General features: G+C 39.3%; 1 protein-coding gene across 1 annotated transcript; it reads right to left on the reverse strand.

Moving 5' to 3' along the window:
- Window positions 1-2292: 2292 nt before the first annotated feature.
- Window positions 2293-12441, reverse strand: abhd17c (abhydrolase domain containing 17C, depalmitoylase). The gene is made up of 3 exons (XM_088297286.1): window positions 11579-12441; window positions 4777-4956; window positions 2293-4434 (listed from the first exon to the last, which is right to left on the reverse strand). The coding sequence occupies exons 1-3, from the start codon at window positions 12040-12042 to the stop codon at window positions 4215-4217; spliced, it is 864 nt and encodes a 287-aa protein (XP_088153412.1). The 5' UTR covers window positions 12043-12441; the 3' UTR covers window positions 2293-4214.
- Window positions 12442-13069: the final 628 nt, after the last annotated feature.

Below are 13069 nucleotides of genomic sequence, written 5' to 3' on the forward strand. Positions count from 1 at the left end.
TGTGTATGTATGTATGTATGTATGTATGTATGTATGTATATATATATATATATATATATATATGTATATATATATATATATATATGACTGGGTTAATACACTTTCTGTGTCTCTGCCCCCTGGCTCCTTATCTAAAGGAGACTCTCGAACTTGGGTCTAAAACTGGACAGTAATTTTAAATCTCACTTTGAAACAATAATTCATGCTTCGTAACATCTCGGCTAGATTACTGTAATGCACTTTATTTTGGACTCAGTCAATCCTCCATCAAGCGTCTCCAGTTGTTTAAAATGCTGCGCCTTTTGACTGGTACTCCTCAGAGTGGGCACAGAGCTCCTTCTTTGCCATCTCTTCATTCTCTCTTTTAGAGTTCTTTTGAAGATTATATTGTTTTCAAATCTTTAAATGGTCTTGCCCCACCTTACCTCTCTGAACTCCTTCACCGTTACACACCTGCCCGGCTCAGGTCTAGGGTACTGAAGACTAAGCGAAGGCACATAGGTGCTTAGCCTTTTCCGTTGCCGGACCCCTCTTTGGTACGACCTCCCACTTAATTAGGAAATCCCTCTTGCTTCCCATCTTTAAAACTCATCTAAAAACTTTATATTTCTTGGCTTTTGACTCACAATGAGATTTAATTTTGGTTTTACTGACTTTGTGTTTTTTTACTGTCGTCATTCCTAATTTGTTTGGTTTGTTTGTTTTATGGCTGTATCTTACAGCCCTTTGCATTTAGCAGTGGTTGTTTGAAAGAGCTTTATAAATACAGTTGAGTTGAGAGCACCTGAGCATTCACACAAACTCCCTCCCTGAGCATGCCTTGGACAACGGTGAGCAACTGGGGGCAACAGAATTTGCACCAACTTTTTTCTGTGATCGACTTGATCAACATTCTCCCCCAGCCCGAATTGTATTTCTGATGCTGGAGTAGCTATGTTTGACCTAGCGATGGTCCATTAAAAAATTTCTTCGCAGCTGAGCAATGCAGTGGATTGCTGTCTTTGACACAGGGAACCACAATTAAAATCAACACACGTATGCTAGCCCAGAATTCCAAACCACTGTCTGTTACTCCCTACCAAACCCGGATAAAATTGAGCGGGAAGCATCACGAAGGGCATCTGGTGTAAAAAAAAAAAAAATTAAAATTACCAAACATACTACAGTGGACATCTGACCAGATGTGCTCATAACAGCAGACGTCTCACTGCTGGCAGTGTCACCTTTCCACCAAGAGCTAATAGACTGTGAAAAGGTCATAAGTGGTTTAGATTTAGAAAGCAGTGCTAGATTATGCCTTGGTACAAAACATTTTGCGTTGAGCTTTTAACTCGCTTCGCATGACATTTTTTCCAGTGCTAAATCTGATATGTATGATTTATTTTTTTTAACAGAACCAAACCGATTAACACTGTTAAAACACATGACTTCTGAGTCACTGTACTTACCGTGCAGCTAATGTCATGGCTGACCATCATAATCTGGCTCACTACCTTACCATTTAATAATTTATAACGGACTATAGTTTGACTTAATTGAGATAATAGGTAATGTAAACATAAGATGGTGGCATGGACACCGATTGGTTAACACGACCTTCTCTCAGTGCAGCGGTGCAAGATTCGATTCCGGCTTCGGCTTTCCTGTGTGGAGTTTGCGTGTTCTCCCCATGCCTGCGTGGGTTTTCTCTGGATACTTACCGGCCACTCCTCCCACATTGCAAAAACACGCATGGTAGGTTGGTGGAACACTCTAGATTAGCCCCATGTGTGAGTGTGAGTGGTTGTTCATCTTTGTGAGAGCTGCGATTTGCTGGCAACCAATTCAGGGTGTACCCCGAAGATGGTTGGGATAGGCTACGGCACACCCTCGCCCCTTCTGAGGCTCAGATGATGGATGGATGGTAACGTATATCTAAAGGTTTTACAGTACCATCTAAGGCACCAGTGGGCAAACTACAGCCCGGGGGCCACATGCGGCCCGTTAGTTTTAATCCGGCCCGCCGAATTTAAAAAAAATGTAATGAATAAACCTTGTTAATATTTTATTTTCTAAATACTGTGGTTTTTCAAAGACGTATATATTGTTGTAATGCTTTTGTTGACTTTCATTTAAAACTAAATGTCCATCCATCTGCTACTCTGTCAAATTTTAGAACCCATTGTGGCCCGTCAATCAAAAATTTGCCCACGCCTGATCAAAGGTGAGGTGATGTTTTTCATAATCCGTTGGTAAACATTAAGTCCCTTAACCAAACATATTTCAAACATAGTGAAACTCTTAAATCATGACTTCATTTTCTTGCAGTCTTTATTGTTTTTTTAAGTATTTAAACATACGCTGTGTTGCTTTTTTTGTAACAATTTCAAAACAATTAAGGCATATTACATTTCAGATGATCAAAATCTGCCCTTTCTAGTGTCATTTACTTTATACTTGCATCAGTGATTCCAGTGTCACCAAGACTTGCCGGCAAAATGTACACACGCAAAATATTGTGTGATTTGATTTTATAGACTATTAATCTAGCAACAATCAAAATACTAATTACAGAAATATCAAGTATCAAAACAGCTACTAAAACTTAAGAGGGGCCATGGAAACATTTCAAAGGGCAAACAAGGTTATTCAATCAGAAACCACATATAAAAAAAAAATATAAAAAATCACAATTAATTTATGAATTACTTTGTATCCAAACATTAACACTCTTATTTTCAACATTACACTTCATACTCAGTGTTTGGCTTTTTTTCTGAAGCACATTTGAATTCTTAGTCTTGTGGGACTTGTTTTAGTGTTTTGTTTAGTTTTTTTCATGCTAGTGCAAAAAAAAGACAAATTAAATGCTGTCAGTACGAAATGGCCATAAGTACTGGAAGCGACTAAGCTATCTCATAATATTCTTTTCTCATGTCATTGGAGTTTCATCCTAAAAGAAACAGTAAACAGAAACAAACTTCCACTTCCACAGGAACTCAGTGAGCAAAATTTTTAAAGGAGAGTTACAGCTGGACTGCTGCCCATCTAATGGGATTCTGGGACGAATGTTGACCAGGATGGTGGTGGACAGACTTGCATCCTTAGTGCAGTAGCTTAGTATTTCATTTTTTCCAGCTTCCACAGCGTTTGACTGACTACATCTCAAACAAAGAGCATGTCTGCCGAGACATGGCTAGAAACCCTCTGTAGTCGACATGGTTTCTGTGAACTGTCAGAGAGCAAAGCTTGATTTGGACTGGACAGGTAGAAGTTGTACACCTGAAAAAGTGACGACATGATGTTTGACATGGATCATATGTTGCAATTCACTGAAGGAAAATGTAAAAATCAGGTACCAATATCAAAATCAGGTAATAGACTACCCTCTTCATTACCACAAACGTAAGTCTTAAGCGAAACATGATCTCTGGTTAACCAAAAGGTGGCCGTCACATTTCTCGATTTTGCAAAGGCTCGTGTCTATATTTTTGTATGTTCACTTATAATACTTATGTACGGTACATCCTCTTGGACCAGAGGTTAGCAGTCCTTAGGGCCAGAAAGAGCACAGCTATAAAAGTTCAGATATGTAAGAGATCCTTTAGAAAAGGGGTAAAAAGGAGAAAAGAATACTCTCAAAAACAAAGAAAAAAAATGGAATGCTTGTGAGAGGGCACAGAAAATACAATTCCTGAAAGTAGACGCACAATCAAAGTGCATTTGTTTGATCCGACCTGAAAACTATGAATACAAAAAAAATGTACAAACTTCAATTGTCACTTGAGGCGAAGCTTGAACATGTCAGAGACTCAGCAGGCAGGCATCGCTGTATAAAGTTTAAACATTGCATAAATGTGACACACTGGAGTTCTTGGTTGGACTAAATAGATATGGAGTGTTTGGAAAAAGGGAAGTAAATATAGCTGGAGTGAAACAAACAGCTCCTTAAGACTGTCTTGGCCCAGTCAAGTTGTCAAATTGTCCACATGTACAGATACAAGCATCAGGTTTGGTGACACCACATAGCAGTCCAAACCGCATGTCTGTCCTGGCCTAGCGTGACCGTTGACTTCGACTTGCGGCATGCTCTTTCAGCGCACCTTTCTGTCCAAAGACACGGGAATGCCACGTGATCCGTTTACTACAGCGCTGTCAACGTTTGGGGATGAAGTTGGGAACTGAGAAGGAGAGGACTGTTGAAAAGAACCCCGGCCTGTGTGTGCTGGGCCCACTCAGGAGGTGGAAAGCTCAAAGGAAATGAACTGCTTAAGTCGCTCCAGGTATTGTGCATATAGTTCAATGTCATTATGGCCTGCTCCCTCCACCCAGAGAGGCTCGACGGCACGTGGGCAGCGCTCGTACATGGCTAAGCCATGGGAGAAGTCAATCACGTCATCCTCTGTACCATGGATCACCAGCACCGGGGACGCCACCTTGGACACCTTATCAATACTATGGGGAGCAGAGAAGAAGAAGACGTAAGTCATTGTTCAATGTTAGCCAGGTGCACAACTTGGCTACGATCAGCGATGGTTCTCTCAATTCAATCTTAAATGATGACTTGAATGACAGAATACAATCAAGTTTCTGCCATTTCTAATAATTCACCACTCTAAGAAAGTTTACAATTCAGCCACTGCAAAGCAATGCTCCTACAACAGTGGTTAGCTGGAAATTCAACGCTCAGGTGTAATTATTGCAAGTTGGATTAATTGGAGACTATTCAAAAAGTTTGTCTGTGAGATCTGTCCGTATGCGCATGTGAGCTCACATGGGTGTGTGAAAGAGACTCACCTGGGGAAAGCATCAAAGCAGTAGGTTTTGCGCGTGTTAGGGAAAGCCACTCGAAGTCCCGACATGAGCGGCGAGTGGAGGATGATGGCTGCACATTCATGTCGAGCTGCCAGGTCAATGGTGGGCACAGTGCCGATACTCTGACCATAGAGGATGATGTTCTCTGGTGTTACCCCATACCTGTGTTAACAAACCAGAGACTAAGAACATTCAATTGACTCTCATCACAATATAAAGATGCATGCTTTTGTTATTCTTTACAAATACTAACTGAAAAAATGTACATGGCAGACCCAATCACGCTGTATTTAGTCCATATGTGACTGAAGTGTTTGTGCACGGCTCGAATGTTGATTTTTCGTCAGGGTTTGTTGAATGTCGGAACATTCGCCAGACATTAGGCAAAAGTTTTAATGGTTGCAAATAGCTTTTCTTGTCCTTGCGAACATCTTTGCAAACAGATGAAAAAGTAACATTTGCTATGTGCGCACGCTCGCAGGCAGACCTGCGCTGCTCAGTGAGATACGGGTTTTAGCGATTTCTGTATTCCGGTTACCTTCTATTTATATTTGTCCATGCCAATAGTAGCTTGAACTGAGTAGAATGAAGACGTTTTAGTCTTAATCAGAGATGGACCATTCTGGAACAGTCCGTCCGGTATGTCCATCTATAGTGGTTCAATACCTACGTAACTTAAAATTAAAACTATCTTTTAGTGGACTAAAAAAGAAAAAAGCCATGTGGGAGTATGGAGGGCATCAAAACGCGACCCAGGCTCGCACAGTTCATTTCGCTGGTAGTCCACACGTCCAACACTTTTGTTAAAGCATGAAATTATTTATCAGTAGTTGATATTGAAGGGCGTCAGTAAGTTCTAATAAAAGAAACTACACTTTCCAAATATCCCTTCACTATGAATGTGTTGGAGCATTTTCAATATTTTTGTAAAAAAAATTTATTACTAATGCATAATTGAAAAATTATTGCCAAATTGTTATCCATTTTCAGTATTGTCAATAAACTGCAAATTATATATACATAAATCTCCTCTCGTGTGTATGTATAATTGAACATTTGACACTCTGCTTGATAAGTCGAGAAGGAAATTTATTGTTATAGTCTGTGGACCCCCTAAAATAGCCTTGGCCACCCCCTGGCCACCCCAAGTATAAATGTCTAGCTCCACCACTGGTAGGTACAAGTGTAAAATGACAAACATTTGGGTGTTGTAATTTAAACGAGACTCTTTTACGTATTTCAGAGGTCAGGTGACTAGAAATGTTTGTGTTTTATTAAATTGACGTGTTTTCTTTTATTTATGAGTGGACAATGTGAGACCATATTTATACAAATCCAATTGAGACTTGATTATACTAAAAATGATCTGTGCGAAAAGTATCAAACCAGGTCTTATTTGAGTGGTGTATGTATGGGACAGAAAAATGAAAACTGGGCTGTATTTGTGAATTAATGATCGTTGTCCCAGCTTCTGAGGCGTGATTAAATGTTTTGGTACACCTTAATCGAATTCAAATCGAGTGCCAGGAATTCTTTAAACTTGGGAATTACTGCATGCTTCAAGTGTGACTGCAAAAATGTTCATCCATTTTTTTTTTTAACACCGTCTCCACTTTTGTGTTGCTTTACTTGATATTAGGCATTTATCGATTCACTCAAGCCCCGATTTGATTTTAAGTTCCCGATATCAATTAGATTTTCTTTAAATCGCTGCCATGCTTGTCTCTGTGTGCTCGTGTGGTACTGCAGCCTCCCACAAACACAATACAATGTTTAGTGCATTTTCAATGGAACCAAAAACTATACACTATGCTGAGTTGCATTATTACTATGAAACTACGTATAAACACTAAGAGAAATACTTTTCTTGGGCAATAATCCATTTTTTAATGTACAAAGGACTGACATGATGAATAAAATTGGGGAACTCCACTTTTCACGAACAAGACAATTTATGTATTCTTTTCTCAGGAAAATTCGCTACATCACTCATCCGCAAATGACGCCCAGTGCGAGCACACTCGGCTGGGGAGTCAGCCTTCTTAGTCTGTCCATTTATCCACCTATTTTCTGCACAGCATATACAATACAATACAAAACAACCTTATTTGTAAAGCACATTTCACAACAGCTGGAGCTGTAACAAAGCGCTTTCCATATCCTCAATAGGATCGTGCTCTGGCATGCAGTATGTTTTCAAAGTCCAACATTTCACCAAGGTCTGAAAACCGTGGTTGTCGTGAAGTTCACCATCCGACATTGACGCTCTCAAAGCGGCAGTTTTCATACAGTTAGCATACATATAGTATTACGGGGCATTTTTTTGTTCAAGTTCACCATGTATGTGCTTACTAGGGATGTAACAATATCCAAACGTCATAATCTGACCCTCATATGATAATTATCATGCTATTGTGGGCAGGTTGGCGATATAAAACAGCTTACAATTCTGTGTAAAAGGCAGGATATTGTGTGTAAACAACAACAAAAAAAAACTCGATATTGAAAATAAAAGCACAATCTTGTGATTTTGTACATTACAGCAGTGAGAGTTGTCCAGTCATTTATGTGTTGTGTTTCTACTGGCTCAGTGGGGCAAAGTCTTTGTGGTTCCCAATGCTGTATTTGGCTGAAGTAGGTCAACAGTTTTTTGACAGAGATGTGCTACTTTTAACATTGGAACATGACGACGGCGATGTCTTGGCAATTTCAATATGCCAATAACGCCAGTGCCGTGACCTCCCAAGTGCACATGTTCGATAGGAGCACTCCATTATCAAGGATCGGACTTGGACACGCCTATTTTGAAATTTAGTATAATCATGTAAAAAGGTGGTCTGCTTTTGTGAAGTTAATTCGAACATTTGCATGTAACTGTCAAAGATAAAGGAATATGTAGTGATTAAATGGCTTTTAAGGGGTGAGATTTATCAGAAATTGTCACACTCTCTTTTGGATCTTTCCTAGCCAGCCCATTTCAATTGGTGATAATATAAAAGTGATCTGCACAATATTGATCAACATCATAAACATCTCAGTAAAGATTGTGCAGTAAAATTTAAATTGAAGTAGGACAAGGTCCAGAATGGCCCATTTTCCCACCACTAAGATTACTTTATATATTTTTTTATCAGGAAACTGAAATTAGTTATCATTTTCCGTTTTATCTATTCATTAGGGAGAACTTGGGAAATAAGTGATGACTTGAAAAACGCCTACTTTTAATCCGGAATATAAAAATATTTAGTTTGTATTTTTTTAATTCCCAGTTACAAATTTAGCAGTCAATATTGGTAATATGGCGTTTAAATAGCAAAGCTGTGTGCAATTTGTAATGGGAATTTGTAAAGTATTTACAAGTTGCGGACGAAGCACTTAGCATGCTAGTGGTTAATGAACCTCCATGATGAAGTCCAGATGATTTTGACAGTTGGGTTGACACATTTCTTTGTAAATGTTATTTAAAATACTGCGATTACCAAAATAGTCACCATCCACTCCCTTCTTGTTTAGGCAGCAAGTTTCGGGAGCGGCGAGGACTCGATCGCTCTTCCCTTACATTAAAAATATTAAGTAATTCTGAAATGAATAAACCACATTTTTATTAAATATACCTGTAATTTGATTAGTTTTTTTCTCCAACAGTAATGGAATATAACTACAGGGGGCTTTTTGTATCCTGAATACATAATGCTGGTAGATCCATTTCCTTAACATGTTGCGTGCACTCCACAATGTCGCAAGGTCTCCTCCCTATTGACGAAATGCCGCGCCCCATAGATGGTGGTGCCTGATGCGCTGTGCTGTAAATCCAGTTAAAAAGGAAAAGGCACAGCAATAAATAAATAAATAAGCGTTAAAAAATTTTTTAAGTCACACGATTAAATATTTTAACTCAGTTAGCTCAGTTTTATTTCATTAAAAAAATAATTTACATATATTGCAAAGCCAAATTTAAACTGTACCATATCAGCTGTAGATTTTTAGCACATCATTTCACAACAAAACATCCTGCTCAAGTTACCACTGGGCCTTGCAAACCTTGTATTGTATCAGTTTTGAAATTCCAGTAAAGATGACTCAATTTATTGTTTTAAAGGATAATTTTTTATTTAAAATACACTTCATATTTGGATATTTAAAAGTTTCACCAAAAAATAATGGGAGAAAAAATGCGATTATCGCAATTAAACAAGATTTTTCTTCCGATTAATTATTTAAAATGTCATTGCTTGATAGCACAAAATTATACATCGATATTTATTTTATTTACTTAGCGCATTGCTTTTCTCTTGAAACTGTCTTGTCTAGCGCTTTTCCCGATGGCTGTATGCCTGTCTAGGGCGCACATGCGCCGTACGAGTGATCTGGGTCAACTGTGATGCAGAGTGAAGCATTGCAAGTGTCATGGCTACCTGGTGTTAGCAATAGAGTCCTAAAGTTACAGCACATTTCACATTATATGTGCAACTCTGCATAGTGCATATTTTGGGTTCCATTTTAAAATGTACTTAATAATTACAGCTAAAAAATTTAAGGCCCCAGTATTGCCTTCAATTTAAGCTCCACTATCAATTATAAACGTCTCACAACTGCTGGTACAGGTTACAAAATTGAATCAAAGTTGAATGTTTTGTCATCTTATTTATTTGTGCATACTTTAAAAAAATCAAGATGTAAACTAATTCTGGTCATAGAAGAGCAGCAGCTTGCAGGTTTGACATGCCGCAATTTATATACGATCCGATTAGTCGACTAATCGTTACTACTGACGGTGATTAGTCGACAACTAAAATAAAAATTTGTGGCAGCTCTACTTGTAGGCGACACATAGTTAAAGGACTAAAACTCACAGACTGTTCGACCTTGCTTCTAATACCAAGGCCGAAAAAAAAAAATCTTAGAATCAACCATAGATTCATAGATTATATTATTTAACAAAGACAAAAAAAAGGACAGTTTCACTATAATTATAGTTAGTTTAAAGTAGTTTTGTAAACATATGTAGTTTTATACAGTTTTTGTTTACATAAATGCATTTTAATTTTCGTATTTTATTTTGTTAATGAAATTATCTCTTGTTTTTTTTAATTTTGGTTATTTCTTTAGCTTTCGTTAATGGAAATAACCTTGGTGGCCTCAAACAAACGGTACTCTGTCCTGAGTTGTTTAACACATCTACATGTAAATACCATGAAATAAAAGCGGGAATTCAGAAATGCTGACTCACATTCATCTTTTGATGGCAAATGTCTTCAGTATACAACAAAAACAAAGGTATTGAGCTTCCCCTTTCAATGCTTTTGGGGGGGGGGGACTGCAGGTTGTGATGTGTTAAGGAGTGGCTCGGAAATGCACGTAATGACATGTTAAAAGGGAATTTAATTGTTTTAATCACTGTTTAAGAACGTGTTTGGCGGGTAAATTAGAGGGGATGTTATTTTCGTGATTGAAAGTGCCTGATTTGCTTGCCTTGTTACAGCTCCTCTGATCCGTTTCGCAGCTCATGTTGTCCTCCCCAATCCTATTCACAAACTCAAAAATGCCGACCTCAGACTACATGACTCGACTCGAGCTGTCTTGAAGCGTGATACCACATGTAGTGTGGCGTAATTTAACGTGACAAATAAGGCCTGCCAATCTGGCATCGAGGATGCCTCACAACCACAACACGAAGTCTGGCGTGTCATTTTTTTTCTTTTTTCACATTGAGTGACATGTCCAACGTGGCCCCATGATTTGTTTATAGACATTGACCATTAGGTTGATAGAGCGAAAACTCTCATCATTCACTGATCAGGGAACGTTAGCTATTTTTTCTGCTTCAACTATCAGACAAGCGCTCTACGGGTTGCGCGTCATGCATTCATTCCTGTGGAGTCAAGTTCTGGTGCGGACCCGCACTTGTGTCACGGTCCTGCATGCCCACAAATGCTTTCTCTGATGCCTATATTTTTCCTATTGTCCCATCTCTCTGCTGTCGGACAGCGCTTTGGGCAGCAGCACCCAATAATCAGGCACCCAGTTTAAGACAAAGAACATATTTATCTCATAATCTGATAAAGTGACCATCGTGAAAAGCAAAAAAACATTTTGTAGTCTGTGCTTGTCTTGAGTCAAATGGCAGTAATAATATTCATTCTTTAATTTGTTTAACTTTAACACTTTTTTGGCGGGCGGCACAGTGGTCAACTGGTTGGCACGTCCGCCTCACAATACAGAGGACCAGGGTTCCAATCCCAGCTCCGGTCTTCCTGCACGGAGTTTGCATGGACAGTTACAAAACCTTTTACTGTTTAAAGACCACAGAAAGGCTTTCAAACACATGCACATGGAAAAAAAAGGGCATTTTTGGCATTAAGGAGAAAAGGGGCAGGCGCCGAGGCATTCAGAAAACACCCCTCGCCCCTGCATGTGCCTGATATCGAACAAGGCAGAGTGCCACGAAAGGTCCACAGCAATTTCTAAAAAGACTGATTGTGCCAATCAAAAGTGAGAATTATTATCCATGTGAAAACTGAATTTTGGACTGCCTGAAGTGTTGGATTCCATTACACTGTGCACTTGTATTCATGTTGTGACTGGTGAGCGGGCACGTCCAATTGCCTCTAATGAATTGGATGAATGAGTTACACGGATTTGCCATTTATTACTTTTGTGGTTATTTACCTAGAATTAAAAAGGGGTGTGTTTGGGTGTGGGATGGCTGCACTGTAAAATTTAGAAATGCCTTACAATCACAGATGGGTTTCTACTTGAATTTACTCGGATGGTTCCCACTCACTTGTTCCTCAGGACCTGCCAGGCCGCCTCGATATCAGCATACATATTCTTCTCAGAAGGCTTGCCAGAGCTGACGCCATAGCCCGAGTAGTCGTAAGAAAACACGTTGCAGTTGATCCTGGATCCCAAGCCGATGTAAAAACTGCACATCTGTCCCAAGTCCACAGCGTTTCCATGGGAAAATAGTAGCGTGTACCGGCTGTTGGGCGCGCAACGCACAAACATCGTTTGCACCCGGTTGCCTCGACTACTTCTGGTGCTGAAAACCTCCACCGCATCGAGTTCACGCTGGGAATACTGCCAGTCAGCTCGTTCGGTTAAATGCAAGCTAGTTCCACCGTTAGCATCGGTATGCACGGAGTAGGTGGGCTCCGGTGGAAGGAAAGCTAGTTTTGCAGCGATGCGACTTGGACAGGGCGGACAACAGAAGAGCCAGCATATTTCGTTCAAAGAAAACCCATTCATCCTTGGGCCGTGTTGGGGCGTTTAGACGTGCAACAACCAGTACAGTTACAATAGGTGGAAAACTTCCCTGAGGCATGGAATTCTAATTGCGGGCCATTTGGAAGGCTTTTGCGGTGACAGGTGGCTCGGCACTCGACTTTGGAGCTAACGCATTTACTTAGCCGTTACACCGTGTTTATCAACAAACATCTCTTGGCGGAGGAAAACGACACACTGAAGCATAACTTCCAGATTTAGAAATACAACTCTTCAGAAAACAGCGGAAGAAACTGTGAAGTTTATCTGCTACTCCATCATGGGTTTTACAAACTGAATGTGCCATTCTGATTCACATTCTAAGGAAGAAAATGAGTCCAATCCGCTATCCTCAAGAGTGAACACAGCCTCGTTTTCCGCTTTGACCGGATATCCTGTTTGGTTGTGATGCGGACGCTCCACAAAGATTATTATAAAAATAAGAAAACGAACGAAATAACGACATTTTTCATGAACTAAATAAATTAAAAAAGAAAGCCTTAAAAAAAAACTAACTGAAACTACACCTTCCGTTTATAAAGTTAACTCTATTGCGAAAATGTTCTTTTGTTTTCTTCTTGTCAATTAATATTCTACAACTAATCGTACTTTTAACTGTATCACATTTTTCAATTACAGAAGAAGGAAGGTCAAACATTCTTTTGAGAATTGCAGTTTAGTTTCGTTTCTATATATATAACAAAGCAAATTTACTTGAATAATATCTTGGAATTAATGCAAAATCAAACTGTACAAAATGAATGGCCTTTTACATTGATATTTGCAACATATTCCGTAATTGGCATCACTCCTCACTCTTCATGGGTCTGGCGTTCAAACAGCCATCATCAAACTTTTGGAATTTGCATTGTGGTGTTTGAAGTTGGCTGGTGACCAGTTCAGGTGTACCCCGCCTCTTGCCTGAAGTCAGCTGATATAGGCTGCAGCACATCCACGACTATAAAAACATGGATGGATGGCATTGTTGTTTCTGGTTAGAATTTTTGCCTCA

Source organism: Idiotropiscis lumnitzeri, chromosome 5 (genome assembly GCF_059441095.1).
Source record: "Idiotropiscis lumnitzeri isolate Australia: NSW breed Sydney's pygmy pipehorse chromosome 5, RoL_Ilum_1.0, whole genome shotgun sequence".
Lineage (NCBI taxonomy): Eukaryota > Metazoa > Chordata > Actinopteri > Syngnathiformes > Syngnathidae > Idiotropiscis > Idiotropiscis lumnitzeri.